The sequence below is a fragment of the Natrix helvetica genome, assembly GCF_964273705.1.
Source record: "Natrix helvetica genome assembly, chromosome: 1".
NCBI lineage: Eukaryota > Metazoa > Chordata > Lepidosauria > Squamata > Natricidae > Natrix > Natrix helvetica.
In genome coordinates this window covers 351492798-351515957 of record NC_138548.1, presented here as the reverse complement: position 1 = coordinate 351515957, position 23160 = coordinate 351492798, and the positions used below count along the sequence as shown (strand labels likewise).

At 41.6% G+C, this 23160-nt stretch overlaps 1 protein-coding gene across 1 annotated transcript in view; it reads right to left on the bottom strand.

The window, feature by feature from the left end:
* LOC309381358 (uncharacterized protein) overlaps positions 1-17846 on the bottom strand; it is a 69424-nt gene extending 51578 nt beyond the window's left edge. The window contains exons 1-8 of the mRNA XM_081932278.1: positions 17184-17846; positions 14754-14849; positions 13944-14174; positions 13076-13098; positions 11593-11711; positions 10516-10548; positions 8456-8980; positions 4691-5187 (exon numbers count right to left, since the gene is read on the bottom strand). Coding sequence (XP_081788404.1) covers positions 4691-5187; positions 8456-8980; positions 10516-10548; positions 11593-11711; positions 13076-13098; positions 13944-14174; positions 14754-14849; positions 17184-17582 — 1923 coding nt within the window. The 5' untranslated portion in view covers positions 17583-17846. The remainder of the gene's footprint in view (positions 1-4690; positions 5188-8455; positions 8981-10515; positions 10549-11592; positions 11712-13075; positions 13099-13943; positions 14175-14753; positions 14850-17183) is intronic.
* Positions 17847-23160: the final 5314 nt, after the last annotated feature.

Here is a 23160-nt window from a genome sequence, read left to right as displayed (position 1 = left end):
ACCTCCAAGGTCCCTTCCAGCCCTAGGATTCTATGATCTCAATGTCCTGCCTGACCTGTAAGACTTTGCTGGCTGGCTGCTGAAGCTTCTCTTCTATCTCCTGGATGAGATGGTCAAGAGAGCAGAGTTCCTCCATTGGCCTGGCCAAATCCTTCTCCTTTCTTGCCATAATCTCCTTCTCTGTTTCTTCCATTTCACTCAACAGAAGCTTCTCCTGTCTTTCTAACCAGAGTTGTAGCTCTCTGAATTCAGACACTACATTTTCTTTCACTTGTTTGATGTGTTCCTAGAACAAGAAAGAAAAAAAGCAAAGGCAAACTTATTTTAATTATTTACTTAATTATTTTTATTGTTATAATGATTAAACAGATTCCTTGAAGAATCCAAAAGTGAGGTGGGGGAATTTCCTAAGGAGAAAAAAACACTTTTGATATTAAAAATGCAGAGGGGAAAGGTTTCTTTTTAAAAAAGGCTCCAGTTTATATGATATTTCATTAGAATTTTCTTGGCAATCAGAGATTCCAAAAAAAAAAATTTGAATTCACATTTTTTTCAGTAAGATGAAATATGGTTTGCATTAATTTATTAAGCAGACCAAACCCATTGTATAAAACAACGCTCATGGAATAGGTGCACTTAACCCAACTGTGATTCATACAGGCAATGGTGACATCTCAGTCCCCAGATTAAGAACAAGTTCTCTGCCCTAACACTGTCTTTATCTTGACTCTCCTTTAACTTGTACTTACAAACAGGCTGCCTAGTATTAAAGGTGGTGGATGGGGTTCTCCTTCCTATTAACGCAGAAGTTCCTCCCCTTTGGATCCATACTTACAAGCATCTCCTGCACTTTTTCCTCTGTGTCTCTTTTGTATGTAGCTATTTTTTCTTTCTGCTCCTTCTGAGCCTTCAGGCAATCCTCCACCTTCGTCTGAAGAGAAAATACAAGTTTTGCGTTTCTTTTCGTAAAGAGTTACATCGGACGGAAGAGACAGTTAGAAGATATATTAAGAGCCAAGGTGGTGTAGTGGTTAGAGTGCAGTACTGCAGGCTACTTCAGCTGAAGACCCAGTTAGAAGATATATTCCAGTGATGACAAACCTTTTAGACTCCAAGTGCCCAAACTGCACATGCGCATATGCCCAAAATGAAAGGTGCACGTGAACATGTGATTGTATGGAGATGCACAAATGTGCGCAAGCATGGACATGTACATATGTGCAACAGAAACCAGAAGGCCAGCGGGAGGCGGGGCATCCCAACAGCAACAATGTGGCAAGAGGCAAGATCTTTTTCTTTTATGAGCTTCTGTTTTGTCGTTTGCAGGGAAACAAGCTCACAAAAGGAAGGCGGGGTTGACGTCGCTACAACACAACATGCAATCTTGGAGCTCCAGGATTGCTGTTGATATCTCTGTTGCTGGATGGTCTTTTTGGACCTAAACCATTCCGAAGAGACGGTGATAGAGAAGAACATTTCCTGCTGATCTCAGGGATATTGCAAAGTCCCTGATCGATCCAGGAGAAAGCTCTTTTTGCCGGCTACAAGAGAAGCAGCCATTTTTAAGCTGCATACGGTTGGGACAGACCCCTGAATAAAAGCTCAGCAGGAGAGAGAGTGTGTCAGAATTGGTGAGGTAAATTTTACTTTTAGAGAACACCCAAAAAGATTTAGAGTAAAGTTAAAATTGAAGACAGAAGAGATTAAGCGGCAGATTAGCCTGAATTAAAACTATTGTGTTATCTTTTTTTCTTTAATTTGGTTTCCTTTTTATGGATGAAATTTTTACAAATGCCTCTTACTTTTTAAATTGGACTGGTCTCTTTTTCCCTTCTTCTGTTTTTTCTCATTTTTTGTATTTGTGGATTAAGGATTCCTTTCTTATCGTTTCTTCAAGGCACAGCAGGATTCTCCTTTTTAACCATTTTTTCTTAACTCAAAGAAAGCTTAAAGAGAGAGCTAAAAGCAGAGGAAAAAGAAGTAACACTGCATATATATATAATGCTTCAAGGCTTCAGAATTTGTTTATTGAAAGAATAGTGGGAAGAGTACAGTTTGTTTACACAGGTGCTCTTCTGGAATATTATCAGTAGCTGGACTTTAGTAAAGAGAAAGCCTTGACTTGAAAGATTATAGTGAATTTATTTGAAACCTAGTAAAAGGCCTTGGATGTCCTAGTGGCAGAGTTTACAACCTTGAAAAATGGCACAATATGAAGAAGAGGAGGAAATAACTTTGCAAAAAAGTATGCTAGAAATTCAAAAAGTCCTAATTAGCACAGAAAGAATTGAAAAGAATCTGGGGGTTATAGAACAAAGAACAGAAAGAATGGAGGGAAGAGTTGAGGCTATTGATGAAACAATGATGAAACTTGAAGACAGAGCTCAAAAAACTGCAGAGAAATATGAACAAAGTGACAAGAAAATTGTTGATACTGACAGCAAACTGAGAGTGGAGGGGAATGATACATATGGAATACTGAAAGGAGAGGTAGACAAACTGGATCTCTACCTCATGCTTCAAAACATAGATGAAGAAAGGGGAGAAAACCTGGCAGAAATAATGAAAATATCTTTAGCAGAAGCACCAGTGATAACCAAAGGCAAGCCGATGAAAGGAACAGATGGAGGGTTTCAAGTTTTTTCAAAACATGCAATGAACAACAAGTTGCCAAGAGAAGTTCACATAAGAAAACATCTAGAATACAGATTTTACAAATGGCAAGAGATATTGGACTGCACTACTACTGGAAGGATACAGGATGATGAAATGAAATGTCACAATAAAATTAAGTTAAACTTAGTTAAACTTAGAGTATTATATATAAGGCAAAGTAATAATAGTTATAGTCAAATAAATGATTAATAATGACAATAATGCATTTATATATACTAGATTGATATATGGAATTTTATATAAGCTGTAAATGAGATGAGGTGGAAAAACCTTTTTTATAAAAGATAAATAATTCTATACAGAATAGAATACAAAGATGTAACACCATTGGATGAGTTCAGGATGATGTAATGAAATGTCATAATATAAATTTACTTTAAATTTAGTATGCTTCACATAAAAAGGATGTAATAATAGCTATATTCAATTAATGTTTAACAATCATAATAACTGTATGCACATATATTAGATTGATGATAGGAGCAATGGAATGTGCGAAAATGAGTAAGTTGACATGAAACTAGAGAACAAGAAAATAAACAATTTTATAGGACATGGTATCTATTTAATTAGTGGTTAGATTAAAAAAAATATGGAATTGAAAATTTATTAGAGAATGTTACCAACACCAAAATAAGAGAATGATTTAAAATAGGATATTAAAAAATACTAATTATTGGACATGTTGAAGATGATGTAACAAATTATTATAATACAAATGAACCCATATTTAGAATACCTTGTTTAAAATGAAGAAATAATAGTGACACTCAAACAAATGAAGTACTATAATAATAATGTATACAAATATACTTGATTGACAATATGTGACTTTATATAAAATTTAAGGGATGACTATGGAAAGGATGCACAAAAACCTTGTAACCAATCGACACACTGTACGGAATGGAAGATGTTTTTATGTTACGTGTTTTGTTTGTTTATGTTTGTTTTAAAAAATAAAAACATCTCTATATAAAAGCTCACAAAAGAAACGCCATGGAGATCTGACCTGGGCCAACGGTGCTCATGCCAGCAGAGGGGGCTCTGAGTACCACCTCTGGCAGGCGTGCCACAGTTTCACCATCATGGATATATTCAATCATCATAAATGCCTGACAGTTGGCAAACATCCAAATTTTGATCATGTGACCACGGAACGCTGCAATGATCACAAGGGTGAAAATGGTTTTAAGTCACTTTTTTCAATGCTGTGGTAACTTTGAACAGTCACTAAACAAATGGGTGTAAGTCGAGGACTATGGTAAATCTGTATTCATAAAGATTGTAGCCACAAAGGATAAAGCAGGAAGTGAAGATGTCAGGCTGGAATTAGGGAAGTTTGTTAAAGGAATGGCCCAGGCAGAAAGTTGCACAGGACTGTAATAAGACCAGTAACGAATAATGGAACACTACTAGCTAGCAACAAGAAAATTACAGGTAAGTTAGAAGGACTCAGGTTAGAAGGATGCTAAGGTGCATAGACATAAACTTTGGTAACTTCTAGCTTATTATAATAATAAAAAGCACAACATTTTTGATAAGAAAGCTTATTAGCATTAGCATTAAATATGCTATTTATGAAGGAAGAGGGACTTCCTCCTTAATGTCACTTCGGAGCGGGAGAAGTAATGGTAGCTCCACTAGCTTTACTCAAGTTTCTGCGATGAAGATCCTGAAAAAGTGGGCCAGGACAAGAGATCAAAAGAAACAAGTGTCACGGAACCAATGAGTGATTCATAGGGTGTTAACTTTCTTGATCTTAAATGTATAAAATTTGTATTTGTATTTGGCTGGGGAGGGGGGCTTTGCTCCTTTAGCTGATGAGACCCCTTTGAAATATTTCAATAAAAGTTCCTTGCACTGCCACTCCAGTCTCGATCCCACTGGCATCTGCACCAGGCTAAACCAAATTTGAGACAACAGAGAAAGCAAGTAAAATGATCTAAGGATTTCTAGGAAGACCAAGGATCTGGACGCCCCTCCGCAGCGATTCCTCCTGGCTGACTCCTACCTTGTATTCCTGGAAAGCCTCCTCCGCAGGGATCACCGAGTGGCCCCTGTGCTCTTTGGATCGGTCGCAGACCAGGCAGATGAGGGTCTCGTGGTCCTTACAAAAGAGCTTGAGGGGCTCCCGGTGCTTCGGGCAGAAGCTCCCTCCTTCCTCGCAGGGATGGCCCCCGCATCGCCTGGCCTCTTCCACCACCCGCGCCAGCTGCCTGTTGGGGAGGAGGCTGCAGGGCGCGAAGGTCTGTCTGCACTGGGGGCAGGAAGCCTCCGATTCCGACGTCCCCCAACTGTGGGTCAGGCAGCCCCGGCAGAAGTTGTGGCCGCAGTTCGGGACGAGCACGGGGTCCTGGAAGAAGTCCAGGCAAATGCAGCAGTTGAGTTCTTCCAGGAAATCCTGCAAGGGCGCTTCGGCCGCCATCGCCGCCGCCTCCTCCGCCGGGAGAAAGAAAGTGAAAGTTAAGCTTCTCTTTTTTTCCTCTAAATCAGATGACCGTCTTTGGCCTTTGCCCAGTTGGGAAACCGAAGTGATTTCTTGTTGCTTTTGCGGTCATCTTCGTTGGCTTTTTTTTAAAAAAAAACCTGCAATATTTTAAAAAGAACAAAATTGGGGAGGAGCAAAAATTCACAGGACGGACCTCTGATCAGTTATTATTGGCCCAACCAGCTCTTTAAAGGGAAAATTGTTTTAAAAACTGGAAAGAAGCAAACACCCTTGGGATCAACCCCGGATCGATTACAATTGATCCCAGCATCCTGTTAAAGCGAAGAAAAAAGTTTTTTTAAAATTGGAGAGAAGCCAAAATTCATGGGCTGTCTCCCCTCCCCCCATCAATCTTTTTTTTAAAGTTTTTATTTTTAGACAAACACAAACAAACGAAGCAAAAAACATAAAACCATCTTTCGTTACAAACAGTGTGTTGGTTGGTTACAAGGTTTCTGTGCATCCCTTTCATAGTCATCACTAACAATTCATATAAAATCACATTATCAAATCAAATATAATTTTATACATTACCATTATCATACCTCATATATTTGACTATTACCGGGGAAGGGAGGAAGGAAGGAGAAGAACAGGAGTTTCAGTTTGAGGCCTAGTTTGTGTTTTCACCCCCCCAGACTTTAATCTTACGGCCTCTTGTGTGAATAGAGTTTGGCTTCCAAACACCCCATCCAGGACTGAAAGACTCACTGTTTTTTTAAACAACACCTAAGCTTTGCTGGTTGAGGGTTCTCCACTTTTGGCAGCTGTAAGACTTGTGGACTTCAACTCCCAGAATTCCCCTGATGGGGCTGCTAGTCTCCAGGTCCCCTCTGTTCCCTTTTCTCCAAGCATTCAGGCTGCCCCACTGTCTTGTCCTATCCTCTGTTAATTGCTGGCCTGTTCAGTGCTCCTCTGGCGTCTGGCCTTCTCGTCCCACTCATTTAGGTTGTCTTTGCCACCTGCCAGTGAATCTGTCTCCCCTCCATCTGCCACTAAGCTGCATGCCTTCAGAATCCATTGATTAGCTGTTCCCCCTCTTAGCTCTACTGCACAGCTGTTTGTCTCTTGGCACCACTGCTCGATTCCCCCCCCTTCTAATCTCCCATGTGGCCTCCCCTCTGCTGATTGCCCTCCAGCTGCACCATATTGGCTGGAGAATTCTGGGAACTGATGTCCACCAGCCTTATAGTGGACAAGGTTGAAGACCTCTGGCCAAGTCCTTCAAACAGTTCATAGCACTTCACTTCTTCCAGTCTCCCTGCACAATTCTCTTTAGCTAACATCTTGCAGATGACCCTAACCCTAACCCTCCTTCAAAGGCCCTGCTCCCCCTCAAGCGGGCAGATGCTACAAACCCCAACCCTTCCTCTTCCTCCTTCCTCACCCTTTCCTCAACCTATCCTCATGCTTTGCTTTCCCCCTCATTCTGTGGGGTGGAGGCCGGGTGAGCCGGGAGGCCTTCTCTCCCTTGTCTGCTCCCTCTCACCATCTCTCTCTCTCTCTTGCTCTCCTCCTTCCTGCCAAAACCTCCTCCTTTACCTTCCCTTCTCCCCCTTCCCCCATGATGGCACTTAAAATGGGGCAAAGCTCACTTAACAGCTGCCTCACTTGGAAACAGAAATCTAGGGCTCGATTGTGGTTGTAAATTGAGGACTACCTGTATTAGGTACGTTCATTAGGATTACTCATTTGCTCCTTTGCCTACTACAGCAACTTCTCAATCATCAATTTCTTAGATGCTTTGAGGGGTTCCACAGAAGGGCCCTTAGCCATCAAAGTCACCACATTAGAGTTAAGTTTCACTCCCCTTATTATTTATTTGTATCTCGCCTTTATTATTTTTAAAAATAACTCAAGATGGCAAACATTTCCAACACATCTTCATCCTCCTATTTTCCCCACAACAGTCCTGTGAGGTGGGTTGCACTGAGAGAGAATGACTGGCTCAGTCACCCAGCTGGCTTTCATGGCTACGGCAGGACTTGAACTCCCAGTCTTCCTCTTCCTAGCCTGGCACCTTAACCACTAGATCAAACTGCATCTGACGCCCATCTCAATATTGAAGCCAGTTTTGGGCTGCCTCAGATGCATGGCCCCTGGTGGCTACCTGGATGACTCTCCTTGCAGTTTCCTTGCTAAAGATTCAGGAGTGGCTTCCCATTGTCTGCTTCCTTGGGCTGAGTGAGAGTGACGGGTCCTAAGGTCGCCCAGCTGGATTTGGGCCTAAGGCAGGATTGGAACTCATGGTTTCTAGCTTGATTTCTTAACAACACTACATTGGCTTCTTCTTTTACTTACTCAATAAGAGTATAATGTATTTAATTAATAATGAATTTCATTTTTACAATTCCATTAACAATTCTACTTGAATTTCGGCTTGATCAGGTGAAACATTTAATCTACCTAGTGAATCACCTATCTTGATAACAGATGGTACGTTTTGTTTTTGTCTACTGTCTTCTGCGTGTCTTCTCTTTCTACGTATGTACAGTATCATGCTGAATAATCACTGATTTGTTTGATTTCAAACAGTATAAAACAAATAACGCCACTCTAAAGTAGAAATAAAATCTCATATTGGCAAATAAAATAAGGTAAAAAATACATTTATTGATGTAAAATTGCAAAGGAAGGAACTACAGCCCATGAGACACCTATAAAATTACAATCACTCTTACAATGAGTTATCCGAGTCTTGTAGTTAACTGAGATAAGTATAAAAAAAGACAAACAGTAATAGGATTTGTAAAATAAAAATTAAAAAACCCCATGAGGCTGTACTTTCTGAAGCCCTGCTAGGGTTGTTGGGATTATAAAAAAATATGAGTGTATTTAAAATAAAACAGAAAAAAAGCAGGGAGGGAAGAAAAAAAAAGCAGGGAAGGATTACAGAATATATTGAATTATGGAAACCTGCACAAACACTGATTGCAACTAAGCATGAAACGAACAAGCATGGTACATAAATGGGCAGGAGACTTCTGGTGGGCATCTAAAACCCATGATTTATGGGTTCGGCTGTAAAATAAGCTATCTTTAATATTGATAACACCTGAACAAAGGACATTAAAGCCTATCAAGCTTTTATTGGACACCTCCTTTTTTAGACTGACTGACTGACCCATTCCTTCAATTTCCAAAGCTAGACAACTGCAAGCAACTCGGTGCGTAGAATACACAATCAAGGAAGCTGAATTAGCAAAAAGCTAAGGAACTGTTGCTTTAAAGGCTTTCAGAGATCATCGCTTGGCAAATAGGGATTTTTTCCAAGTTTTGCCTATGGTTCTCCCTTCTTTGAGGGGAGTGTCAGGCAGGCACCACCATCCAAATAGAAACAGGGCTGAAGGGTCTCTCCAACCAAGGAAGCGTCTGAGAATGTATGGAGCAGAACTGCAGTTCTGGCATCAAAAAAGCTCACTTGTCCCTTTTCACAGTTGAGACAGATGCGGATCCTCTTGGGCTCCTCGGTCAGGACCAGATCAGAGCGTCTTGACGGAGAGATGGCCTTGTATTTCCCTCCCCATTTCCCAATCTGCCAGCGCCTGGTCTGCTCATCAATATCTGTTAAGTTCAATGGTTTGTTGGCAACTCCTATGCCCCATCCGCCTCTATCTCCTACAGTTACTTCCCAGAAATGTTGTCCTGATGAGAACCTCTGACATCCAAGGACATAAGGATTATATACAAATCTCTTGCTGTTTGGGACAGCATTTATTTCTTTCATTGGTTTAAGTCCTTTGACCCTTTTTCGATCTTCTGAGATGTCAAGCCAGTTGGGATGGGCTGTGTCTGGATCCAGAATTACATGCACTGTAAGGGGGAAGGGAAGGGAGGAAGGAAGGAGAAGAATAAGAGCTTCAGCTTGAGGCCTAGTTTGTGTTTTCACCCCCCAAGAGTTTAATCTTACGGCCTCTTGTGTGAATGGAGTTCAGCTTCCAAACACCCCATCCAGGACTGAAAGACTCATTGTTTTTTTAAACAACACCTAAGCTTTGCTGGTTGAGGGTTCTCCACTTTTGGCAACTGTAAGACTTGTGGACTTCAATTCCCAGAATTCCTCTTATGGGGCTGCTAGTGTCCAGGTCCCCTCTGCTCCCTTTTCTCCAAGCACTTGGGCTCCCCCACTGTCTTACTCCCATCCTCTGTTAACTGCTGGCCTCTTCAGTGCCCCTCTGGCCTTCTCGTTCTATTCACTTAGGTTGCCTTCCCCACCTGCCAGCCCATCTGCCTCCCCTTCAGTTGCCACTAAGCTGGTCAATTCCCTTAGTCTCTAGTCTCCCATGTGGATTCCCCTCTTCTGATTGTCCTCCAGCTCCGCCATGCTGGCTGGAGAACTCTGGGACCTGAAGTTCACAAGTGGCCAAGGTTGAACACACCTGCCTAAGTCCTTCAAAGACTTCATAGTGCTCCACATCTTCCAGCCTCCCTGCACAATCTCTTTAGCTTCCATCTTGCAGATGAGAGTAATGGGATTGGGAGTGAAGAGTGGTTGGCTTTGCCTACAGTATGTTGCTTGGGGGGTCAAGGTTGAACAGGGGCTCTCCCTGGAGCATTAATGCAGAAGATCAGGCAGAGCAAGAGGCTGCCATGTGTCAATTCTGAACTGGCAGAGTCAGAAGGATCCCCCAGAGGGAACTTAGGACACATGTTGGAATGTGAGGAAGCTCTGCACTTTTCTCTGCCAGCATCCGGGTGTCACAGGCATGTAGAAAAGGGGAGGATCTTGCATAGGAAACCTCTGCTTTCATCCGTCTGATGGCCCACATGGCGGAGGCAACCCTGATGCTCCAACCTTGTGTTTTGACTCAAAGGACCTAATTTCTCTGCTCCCAAAGACCTCATCTCTCACCAACTTATGGTCAGGCAGTAAAATCAAGAGGATGTTATTAGCTTGGTAGGAATTCAATATTCCTTTCAGTCCCAGGTTATATTTTGCCATTTGTCCAGATATTTCATTCTACACCAAGATTGACTTCAGTTTTCTAGATTATGTATAGAACGGAACAGAACAGAATGGAGTAGAGTGGAGTGGAGTAGAAGTAGAGGAGTAGAAGAGAACAGAATAGAACAGAACCACAGCTTTATTTGGCCAAGTGTGATCAGACCCACAAGGAATTTGTCTCCTCTGCATTTCCTTATGTTGTATATATACTGTAAATGGCAAGTAATAGATCATAAATCATTAAATCATTAACGTTTACTGCATCATCATCTTATATAGTATCTATATAGTATAGTAATCCTATATTTTTCTTTTGTTGTTAATCTATGATGTTTCTTTTAAAAGTTACTGGCATCAGAACTTAAAATAGCAAGCGATTCCAATTCCTATAACTCATATTTACCTTCCTGTAGTTGAAGTCCACTTTCCAGAGTATCTGGGGAAGAAAAGGGAGGAATTAAGCATCTCATCACTGGAATTGGAGCATCAGAAGGGCCTCCCTTCAGATACCCCGGTTTGCTTTCCTTGGAATCAGGAAATAAGGAATATGGAAAGCCAAAAGGCAAAATGTCATTGGTGGCTCTATATATTCCATCAGGTATAAATATATTCTACTATATATTCCGTATATACGTAGTTCTCGACTTACAACTATTTGTTTAGTGAAGTTACAGCGGCACTGACAAAGATGATTTATGTCCGATTCGCACACTTACGACTGTTGCAGACTCCCCAGGCAAAAAAGGTCACTTAACTTGCTTGCCTTGCTTAGTAACAGAAATTTTCAGTTCAACTGAGGTTGTAAGTCAAGAACTACCTGCATATATTCCCTTCTACTTAGTGGAACCTTATTCTGCTTCCCCAATGATCAGTGCATAAGGATTTGGGATACAAAGAACACAGGTAGTCTTACAATGACAACAGAGTCCACAATTTATGTTGCTATGTGAGAAATTTGGTAAGTGAATGACTGCAGTTGTTAAATTGGCAACCCAGTTGTTAAATGAAGCTGGCTTCCCCATTGACTTTGCTTGTCCGAAGGTCACAAGAGATGATCACTGCAACCGTCATAAATATGAACCCTTTGTCAAGCATCCAAAAGTAAATCATGTGGTGGTGGGAATGATACAATGGTCGTAAGTGTGAAAAACGGTCATAAGTCTTTTTTTTCAGTGCCATTATAACTGAACGATCACTGTGAGCTGTAGTAAGTCAAGGACTACCTGTAAATGGTCAATTATGAGTAGCTAATGGTTCCTGTATTTTAGGCAGCCCATCTTTAATGGGAGAAACCAGAAAGCTCCTCTTCCCCCTCTTGGTTCCAAGACACAAGGCCTTTCCACAGAGAAATGAGGGTGTCTCTTCCGCTGATTCTGGAATTGATCTCTCTTTTATCCATGTGACATCGACCCAGAATCTCTCATGGAGGCTCTGGGATCAGAATCTCATCCAGTGTAAAATCTCGATGGCTGTTTTTTACCTCTAAATTTTTTCATGGCACTTTTCAGAAACACAGTGATATCTCTGTAATCCCTGATATTCCACTTCGGGTCTTCAGGTAAATCCACCGGATTCTCATATGTTTTCGTAGCCTGGTACCTGGCAAGACAAAAAAAAAACAGTGTTTATCATCCTGCCAATGGAAGTGTCTGGTTCCAAATAACATCCAAAGTTAAATCAGAATCCAAAGCAATATTGTTCAAAGTTCCAATTTATTAAGAGAGTCATATTGGCACATCTGGGAATACCCGAATCTAAACTTCCTGGGTTTTCCCCACCCGGTTGAAAGTTCATGATCTCGCCCCCCACCCACAAATCCATCACATGGTCCAATCTTCCACTGCCATACTGGCAGTTCCACCCACCCAGTTCCGGTCAGGTGAAGTGGTGTAGAGAAAAGGATGACCTTGGATTCTAGAAAGGAATTTTATTTTGGCTACATAACATTTTACTCCGTACCATCCCTCCTCTCATTTCCCCCCATTATAAACAGCATAGTAAAATAATAGAAAGTGTGGTAGGCTAAAGATCCAGAAAGTAATATGGCTGTAGGCCTGACAGGAAGAAGCTTTGTGATGCCTGATTGTGTGTAGCTTTTAGTTGTTAAGTGGAGTGTAGATGGCCGGCTCATTGAATGTCGTTTTGTGTTGCCCCGTCCTCGACTCCTGGTAAACTGCTATTAAATCAGCACTCGTGTTAACCGACAAGGGCCCCTGTTTCCCAGGCTTCAGTCATTTCTCTGGCTAGCTATTCAAATATGGGCCCCATGGTAACCCAGTTTCAGTTTGGGGCTCCCCACTCTTGAAAATTCTTGTGAATCTCTTGGCCGAAAAAATGGGTTGTATCTTACCAAATGACTGATGACTAATATGGGTGAGGTAGATAATCATTTAGAAGATGGATATAGCGTTCAAACTGATCTTGAGGGATTAAAGGTAATGCAAGGAAATTGAATAGAGACAAATGCAGTTACAAGTTACCTTCAATTTATGACTATTTGTTAGCAACCAGTTACAACAGCTCTCAAAAAACTGACTTACAACCATTTTTGCACTTAACATCTGTCACAGTGTCTCTGTAATCACAATTCAGGTGCTTGGCAACCGGCATGTATTTATTGTAGTTGCATTACTTGGAAGAGCTAACATCCTACAATGGTACTTTTAAAACCATCAGACATCTGTCTCTTCTTGGGAAGGACTCAATAGTTGGATAAAATGTCAAATTCAATCGAAACTTCTGGTTGACTGTGCAACCAACTATAATAATTGATTATATCAAAAATTGGTAATTATCCTGTTATCTGAGGTGGTTTGAGGAAACATCTAAAAAGCTCTGAAAATACAGTACGCAATCTTTACATTTAAATACTGCTAAATAGAAACAGAACTTTCCAAAAAAGGAAAACTGCTGGTGGAGCTGCTGATCCCTGAGACTGTAAAGAAAAGGGTGGATTTACTTACTTCTTCAAGATGCCTCCAATGTCCTGAAAAATAAAGAGGAGAAGCCCTGAAAGGAGCCATTTCCTATGCATAAAATTAAAATCTTACATTCACAAAATAAATGAGTGAAACACCTGGACAAGCAGACACTAACAGACATATAAAGTACTTCCATTTTTTCAATGAAAAAGTACCATTGCTCTTTTTCCCCAAACTGTTCAACCTCTTTTGGAGAGGTATTGTTTTTACTTTTTTGCCTAACAAAAATTATACCCCAGTTGAATCCAACACAATTACAATATTGGAAAAACAAAATAGTGCATCAATAGGATAAAAAAAATTCCCTGCATTTATGCTTCCAGAATCAAGGCACTTTGGAAAACCAAAGGGTCACGGCATTAGGAAGGTTGAGACCCACTGCTGTAGCTCCTGAGGGCAAATGGTGGAAGCTCATCACAAGGAGATCCAACCAGGCACAAAATGCTCTAATCTTCATTACCGGTTTGGAACCAGGGGCGTGTGCACACGCGCTCACTTCCTTCAGATGCTGTGCTTCTGCCCATGCGCAGAGCATCTATGATTACATCTGGGTGGGTGGGGGGAGCCTCCCACCGCCACCACTACCAGTTCGCCCGAACCAGGGAGAACCTAGCAGAATACCACTTCTGGAATAAGGAAGAATTTCCCGACAGTGAAAAGTATTTATCAGTGGAACAGCTTCCCTCCCTGAGTTTTGGGTGCTCCATCACTGGAGGATTCCAATAACAGTTTGGGCAAACATTTTTTCAGGATGGTATAAGGACTCCTACCTTGGCTAGAGGATTGGACTAGAAGACCTCCATGGTCCCTTCCAGCCCTAGGATTCTATGATCTCCACGTCCTGCCTTACCTGTAAGAGTTTGTTGGCTGGCTGCTGAAACTTCTCTTCTATCTCCTGGATGAGATGGTCAAGAGAGCAGAGTTCCTCCATTGGCCTGGCCAAATCCTCCTCCTTTCTTGCCATAATCAACTTCTCCGTTTCTTCCATTTCACTCAATAGAAGCTTCTCCTGTCCTTCTAACCAGAGTTTTAGCTCTCTGAATTCAGCCACTACATTTTCTCTCTCTTCTTTGATGAGGTCCTGGAACAAGAAAGAGAAAAGGCAAAAGGCGTATTTTTTATTTTATTTTAATTATTTGACTTAATTATTTTTATTTTTATTGTTACAATAATTAAACAGATTCCTTGAAGAATCCAAAAGTGAGGTGGGAGAATATCCTAAGGAGGAAAAAAAACCTTTTGATATTAAAAAGTGCAGAGGGGAAAGGTTTCTTTAAAAAAAAAGGCTCCAGTTTAAATGATCTTTCATTAAAATTTCCTTGGCAATCAGGGATTCCCAAAAGAGGAGACAGAGAAATGTTTGAGTTCACAATTTTTTCAATAAGATGAAATACGGTTTGCATTAATTTACTAAGCAAGCCAAACCCATTGCATAATGCACGGCTCATGGGATAGGTGCACTTAACCCAACTGTGACTCATTCAGCCAATGGGGACATTTAAGTCCCCAGGTTAAGAACAAGTTCTCTGCCCTAACACCGTCTTTATCTTGAATTTCCTTTAACTTGTACTTACAAACAGGCTGCCTATTATTAAATATAGCGGATGGGGTTCTCCTTCCTATTAGCTCAGTTGCTCCTCACTGTTGGATCCATACTTACAAGCCTCTCCTGCAGTTTTTTCTCTGTGTCTCTTTTGTATGTAACTATTTTTTCTTTCTGCTTCTGCTGAGCCTTCAGGCAATTCCCAACCTTGATCTGAAGAGAAAATACAAGTTTTGAGTTTCTTTTGGTAAAGAATTACATCAGAAGGAAGACCCAGTTAGAAGATATATTCCAGTGATGATGAGCCTTTTTGACTCCGACTGCCCAAAATGCGTGTGCGCACATGCCCAAACTGAAAGGTACAATACAATAGCAGAGTTGGAAGGGACCTTGAAGGCCTTCTAGTCCAACCCCCTGCCTAGGCAGGAAACGCTATACCATTTCAGACAAATGACTATCCAACATATTCTTAAAGACTTCCAGTGTTGGGGCATTCACAACTTCTGGAGGCAAGCTGTTCCACTGATTAATTGTTCTGTCAGGAAATTTCTCCTCAGTTCTAAGTTTCTTCTCTCCTTGATTAGTTTCCACCCATAGTTTCTTGTTCTACCCTCAGGTGCCTTGGAGAATAGTTTGACTCCCTCTTCTTTGTGGCAACCCGAGATATTGGAACACTGCTATCATGTCTCCCCTAGTCCTTCTTTTCATTAAACTAGACATACCCAGTTCCTGCAACCATTCTTCATATGTTTTAGCCTCCAGATCCCTAATCATCTTTGTTGCTCTTCTCTGCACTCTTTCCAGAGTCTCCACATCTTTTCTACATCGTGGCGACCAAAACTGAATGCAGGCATTATAAAGTGGCATTAACACTTCACGTGATCTCGATTCTATCCCTCTGTTTATGCAGCCTAGAACTGTGTTGGCTTTTTTGGCAGCTGCTGCACACTGCTGGCTCATATTTAAATGGTTGTCCACTAGGACTCCAAGATCCCGCTCACAGTTACTGCTATTGAGCAAGGTACGACCTATACTGTACCTGTGCATTTCGTTTTTCTTGCCTAAATGTAGAACCTTACTCTTTTCACCATTGAATTTCATTTTATTAGATAGTGCCCAATGTTCAAATTTGTCAAGATCCTTCTGATTCTTAAGCCTATCTTCTTGAGTGTTGGCTATTCCTGCCAGCTTGGTGTCATCTGCAAATTTGATGAGTTCCCCATTTATTCCTTCATCCAAATCATTGATGAAGATGTTGAAGAGTACTGGGCCCAAAACAGAGCCTTGGGGTACTCCACTGCATACTTCCCTCCATGTAGATGCAGTTCCATTGAGGACTACATGTTGCGTGCGGTTGGTCAGCTAGTTACGAATCCATCTGGTGGTGATGCTGTCCAACCTGCATTCTTCCACTTTATCTAGTAGTAGGTTCACCCAGGTGCATGTGAACATGTCCTTGCAGGGGGGTGCACGAATGTGTGCATGCACAAACATGCAGATACCGGAAGGCCAGCAGGAGGCGGGGTATCTCAACAGCAATAATGTGGCAGGAAACAAGATCTTTTTCTTTTATGACCTTTTCTTTCATCGTTTGCAGGGAAACAGAAGCTCGTGAAAGAAACGCCATGGAGATCTGACCTGGGTTGATGGCATTCATGCCAGCATAGAGAGGGCTCTGCATACCGCATCTGGCAGGCATGCCATAGGTTCGCATCATGGATATATTCAATCATCATAAATGCATGAGAGTTGGAAAACATCCAAATTTTGATCATGTGACTACGGAATGCTGCAATGATCACAAGGATGAAAACAGTCATAAGTCACTTTTTTCAATGCTGGGGTAACTTTGAACAGTCATTAAACAAATGGTTGTAAGTGGAGGACTATGGTAAATCTGTCTTCATAAAGATTGTAGCCACAAAGGATAAAGCAGGAAGTGAAGGTCTCAGGCTGGAATTAGGGAAGTTTCTTAAAGGAATGGCCCAGGCAGAAAGTTACACAGGACTATAATAAGACCGATAACGAATCATGGGACACTACTAACTAGCAATAAGAAAATTACAGGTAAGTTAAAAGGACTCAGGTTAGAAGGATGCTAAGGCGCATAGACATAAACTTTGGTAACTTCTAGCTTATTATAATAATAAAACACACAGCATTTTTGATAAGAAAGATTAGCACTAAATATGCTATTTATGGAGGAGGGTAAAGTGGGCCAGGACAAGAGATCAAAAGAAACAAGTGTCAAGGAACCAATGAGTGATTCATAGGGTGTTAACTTCCTTGATCTTAAGTGTATAAAATTTGTATTTGTATTTGGCTTGGGGGGGGGTATCTTTGCTCCTTTAGCTGGTGAGACCCTTTTGAAGTACTTCAAGAAAAGTTCCTTGCATCACCTTTCCAGTCTCGATCCCACTGGCATCTGCACCAGGCTAAATCAAATTTGCGGACAATGGAGAAAGCAAGTAAAGTGATCTCAGGATGGCCAGGAAGACGAAGGATCTGGCTGATCCTCCGCAGCGATTCCTCCTGGCTGACTCCTACCTGGTACTCCAAGAAAGCCTCCTCCTCAGGGATCACCCAGTGGCCCTTGTGCTCTTTGGATCGGTCGCAGACCACGCAGATGAGGGACTGGTGGTGCTTACAAAAGAGCTTGAGGGGCTCCCGGTGCTTCGGGCAGAAGCTCCCTCCTTCCTTCTCCGGATGGCTTCCGCATCGCCTGGCCACTTCCACCATCCGCGCCAGCTGCCTGTTGGGGAGGAGGCTGCGGGGCCTAAAGGTCTGTCTGCAATGGGGGCAGGACGCCCCCCAACTGCGTGTCAGGCAGTCCCGGCAGAAGTTGTGGCCGCACTCCGGGATGAGCACGGGGTCCTGGAAAAAGTCCAGGCAAATGGAGCAAGTGGCTTCTTCCACCAAATCCTGCAAAGACCCTTCGGCCGCCATCGCCGCCGCCCCCGCTGGGAAAGGAAAGAGAACGTTAAGTTTCTTTTCTTTTCCTCTAAATCATGTGACCGTCTTTGGGCTCTGCCCAGGCGGGAAACCGAGATGATTGGTTGTTTCTGTTGTGGTCGTCTTTGCTGGCTTTTTGAAGAATTACAGTATTTTAAAAAGAACAAATTGGGGAGGAGCAAAAATTCACAGGATGGACCCCTGATCAGTTATTATTGGCCCAACCAGATCTTTGGAGGGAAAACTGAAGCAAACATCCTTGGGACGAACCCCGGATCGATTACAATCGATCCCAGCATTCTGTTAAAGAGAAGAAAAAGGTTTTTAAAAACTGGGGAGAAGCCAAAATTCATGGGATTCCCCGCCCCAGCCCCTCAATTATCGATCCATACATTCTGCTAAAGGAGAGGTGGGGAACATTGGCCCCTTTATGACTTGTGGATTTCAAATGGTATATATATAGTCTCTCCTGTTTGATCAGGGGGCTAGACTAGAAGACCTCCAAGGTCCCTTCCAGCTCTATGATGATTGATCCAACCAGCTTGTTAAAGGGGGAAATGCTTTTTTTTTTTAAAACTTGGAAGAAGATGAAATGGAGTAAAGTTGGCATGGAAGAAACTGGGATAAATCCTTCATACAAGCCCCAATCCAATGCTGCAATTGATAGAATGCCTCACAGATGAAGGGGAATGTAGAAATTATAATCCTTTCTCTAACTTCTAACCCTAACCCTTCAGGCAAAAGATGGATACAAAGAGTAAATTAATAGTCGCAGGCCAACCTAGGGCAGAGGGGGAACCTATCTGGGAGTAGGGAGATCAGGTGGGTGGAGAACATTTTATAGACCCTTTTATGAAGGGCTTTTGGGGGAGGCTTTGTTAGTCACAAGGGGTCCCCGAGGAGATTGAGTTTAAACTGTTGCAGCCAATCTCGTTACCAATTCAGGACACAAGACCACGAAGGGTTGGAGAACTCAGGTTTATTTGGGCAACCATTCAGAGTATTAACATAACAAATTCTGAACCCTGGGCTACACCCAAGGTGTTACTTTTATATATTTCGCAAAGCCAGCACCACCTGGGCATTAGACTTCGTTAACTTTTTATCAGTGCAAAACAGGGAAAGGAGAAGTTTAACAACAGAGAAGTTCAATAACTGATGAATTTGCTACAGTTCCATATATGGCTCTTATCTTACATCATCTGTTACTTTTGGTCCACATCCCTTGCATATGCCATATGTTCGGAATTATCTACTACATAGGTTATTATTGGTTACATTAAGCAAGGTCTCTTTCCTATAAGCAAGTTGCAACATACTGTACAAGCAAATTAACTTCTACATTTTATAGCATTTTTCCACTCTGCCTCAAAACTATTGCAGAAGACGAGATCTAGGCAGTTGTTGAGTCTAGTGTTGTTTGTAACATTGATGATTTCCTCAGGGGGGATGGTTGGTGTCTGACAGTTGCTGATGATATTGCTTATCTTTGCAATATCCTCAGTTTCATTGGTGTCCTCAAGACCAAATAAAATAGCATTGGGGTGTTTTCGTTCTCGTTCAATGGCATCTTTGATGAGTAAAGGGATGTTATTTGTTTGGTTGGTGGTTATTTGTAACTGTGGTTGTGGCAGTGGTTGTTGAATTGATTGTGGTTGTGGAAGTGGTTGTTGAATTGGGATAGGATTTTGAGTTGTTGAGTATTCACTTTTCTGTGCTGTGTTGTTGTTTTTTTTAAAGATGTAAAACGAGCTTCTAAACATTGTACTAATCGTGCTTCTAGATGTCCTTCTATGGTTCCCATGGATGTTTGTTGTGTTTTAATGGTTATTTCTATGTTTTCAACCCGATCAGGCAGGGCAATGAAATTGTTCGGTTCAGAAATGAGGAAATGTAGGTGTTGTTTGTAGGCTGCCTGTTTGTTTATTCTCAAGCAGGTGTGGTGAGCATGCTTGTCACATAGGCTGCATTTCTTGAATTCCTCATGTTTATTGATACTGTCATTGCATTCATAGCATGCACAGGGGTCATCTGAGTTGTCGTTGGCAAAGATATCTTTCTTTTGTGGGTGTTTGGTGGTGGAGTGTTTGGGGTTTTGCCTGGCATGGTAGATTTGTTGTGTAGATGTGTACAATACAATACAATACAATACAATACAATACAATACAATACAATACAATAGTAGAGTTGGAAGGGACCTTGGAGGTCTTCTAGTCCAACCCTCTGCCTAGGCAGGAAACCCTATACCGTTTCAGACAGATACTATCCAACATCTTAAAGACTTCCAGTGTTGGGGAACTCACAACTTCTGGAGGCATTTTCTGTTCCACTGATTAATTGTTCTAACTGTCAGGAAGTTTCTCCTCAGTTCTAAGTTGCTTCTCTCCTTGATTAGTTTCCACCCATTGCTTCTTGTTCTACCCTCAGGTGCCTTGTAGTTGGGTACTTATTATTTGTTGGTTTTTGGAGTTGAACTAGTTAATCTGTTATTTGTTGGTATGGATTAATTTATCTCTTATTAGCTAGTAATCGATGCCACACTAATCAATAGCACTAGCTATTCAATATGATAGTCAGGCAACAAATTAATCAATGCTGCACTAATCACAGTAATTACAGTTATACAATAAAACAGTGATTAAAATCTCTCTAATCAGTTAAACGAATCAACTAAAACTGCTATACAATTAATCAACCACAATCAATCAATTATATTAATCAATAGATCAGTAATCAGTGAATCAATGTCAGTTAACAAGTCAAGCAATCAATTATTAATTAGATAATTGCTACACCAGTTAATAGATAAATCAATTATTGTAGACCAACTATTAATTAATCTATTAATTAATGATTTATGTCTTGAGGTAATGATGTCTTGAGGTAATGAAGTAATGAGGTATTGAAGCTTAGCAATGATTATATAATAATAATAATAATAATAATAATAATAATAATAATGCAACCCATATCAACCATTAGCACCAGTCAATGGTGTTTGTGATACATTTTTGAATGTTCAGTTGGCTGAGTCATGTTTTATGAATAAGTATATAATAATAATAATAATAATAATAATAATAATAATAATAATAATAATAATAATAATGGATTACTCACCTGCACCTTTGCCAACAGCAGTTCCTCAACCTTCCGTTGTTGAGATGCTTTGAGATGTTCCAGAGAGCTACTGTTAGCATTCAAAGTCACCATCTCAGAGTTAATTTTGTATCCTGCCTTTCTCCTTTTTGCTAATAACACAAGGTAGCAAACACACCCAACACATCTTCCTCCTCCTATTTCCCCCACAGCAGTCCTGTGTTAGGATAGGAAGGGATGCCTGAGAGGATAGGAAAAGGGCTTAAGGGGGAAATGGAGAAAGAGGCCCAGGGAAAGGGAGAGGGAGTGAAGGGAATAGGGACCATAGGAGAGGCTTCTGTCAGGCAAGCCTGAGGGAGAGAAGGGGGATAGGAGAGGAGAGGCGTCTGTGGGGCAGGCAGAGGAATCCATGAAGGAAGAGAGACGGTGGAAGGAGAGGCCAGCAGGCAATTCAAGAGAGAGGAGGGGAGGGAGGGATAAGGGCTGACCAGCCACATGAATACCATCTCATCATGTGACCCACCAGCTGGGAAGACTGACCACCACACTATATGATCCAGGCCAGTAGAGGTGCCTGAGTGAGGAACCAGTATGAACTGGCATGAGAGTGAGAACACCAACTCCAGCAGCCCTTTCAAGAGTATTGCTACATATCTATCTATCTATCTATCTATCTATCTATCTATCTATCTATCTATCTATCTATCTATCTATCTATCTATCTATTGTATCTATGGAACTACCTATCTATCATATCAAACTATCATCATTATCTCTATCATCTATCTATCTATCTATCTATCTATCTATCTATCTATTTATCTATCTATCATCTATCTATCTATCTATCTATCTATCTATCTATCCCTATCTATCTACCTACCTACCTACCTACCATATCAATTTGTGTATCCTTTCTTTGTCCTTTTTACTAATAACTCAAGGTGGCAAACACACGCAACACATCTTCCTCCTCCTCCTCTCTTTTCTCCACAACAATCCGGTGAGGTGGGCTTGGACTGAGAGAGAATAACTAGCTCAAAGTCACCCAGCTGGCTTTCATGACTAAGGCAGGTCTTGAACTCACAGTCTTCCTCTTCCTAGCCTGGTGCCTTAAGTACTAGATCAAACTGAATCTGACTCCCATCTCAATATCTGACCCCTGACATTCGGATATATCTCCCTGCAATTTTCTTGGTAAAAAGTCAGGAATGGCTTCCCATTGCTTGTTTCGTAGGGCTGAGTGAGAGTAACGGGTCCTAAGGTCGCCCAGCTGGCTTTGGGCCTAAGGCAGGATTAGAACTCATTGTTTCAAGCTTGATTTCGTAACAACCACACTAGATTGGCTTCTTTTTTTACAGTTACTCAATAAAAGTCATAGTGGCTTAAAGCAAGAAGAAGAAAGAGTCTTATTGTCAAATAATGTATTTATTTAATGATGTATTTCATTTTTATAATTCCATAGACAATTCTATTTCTATTTCAATTTTGGCTTGAGCCAAGTGACACATTTAGTCCCCGTAGTGCTCACATCTCCTATCTTGATAACAGAAGGCATGTCTTGTTTTTGTCTATTGTCTTCTTCATCTTTTTCTGTTGTTACACTGAATAATCACTGATTTGTTTCATTTCAAACAGCATAAAACTAATAACGTCACTCTAAAGTAGAACAATAGTTTCAGCTTCAGGCCTTGTGTGTGTCTTCACCCCCAACAGATTTAACCCTACAACCTCTTGTGTGAATGGGGTACAGCTTCCAAACACCCCCTCCAGGACTAGAAGAGATATTGTTTTTTTAAACAACACCTAAGCCATTGTCTGGTCAAGAGTCCTCCAACTTTGGCAACTGTAAGACTTCGACTCCCAGAATTCCCCCGATGGGGCTGCTAATCTCCAGGTCCCCTCTGCTCTCTTTTCTCCAAGGACTCCCCCACTGTCTTACCCCCATTCTCTGTTACCTGCCAGTCTGTTCAACGCTCTTCTGGCCTTCTCCTTTCATTCACTTAGGTTGCCTTTGCCACCTGCCAATCCAGCTGCCACTCAGCTGCATGCCCTCAGGATCCATTGATTAGCTATGTTGCTTTTTGCTCCACTGCTCAAGTGCTTCATCTCTTGGCTCCACTGGTCAATTCCCACATCTGGCAAAACAATATAACCTCTCCCATGTGGCTGCCCCTCTGCTGATTGCCCTCCAGCTCCACTATGCTGGCTGGAGAACTCTGGAAACTGAAGTCCACACGTCTTACAGTGGACAAGGTCGAAGACCCCTGGCCAAGTCCTTCCAACCCTTCATAGTGCTCCACCTCTTCCAGCTTCCATGCACAATTCTCTTTAGCTTCTATCTTGCAGATGAGATTAATGGGATTGGGAGTGAAGAATGATTGACTTTGCTTTCAGTGATTTGGTGAGACAGCCACGCTTGAACAGGGACTCTACAGGGGCTCATTAATCAGGCAGAGCAAGAGGCTGCCAT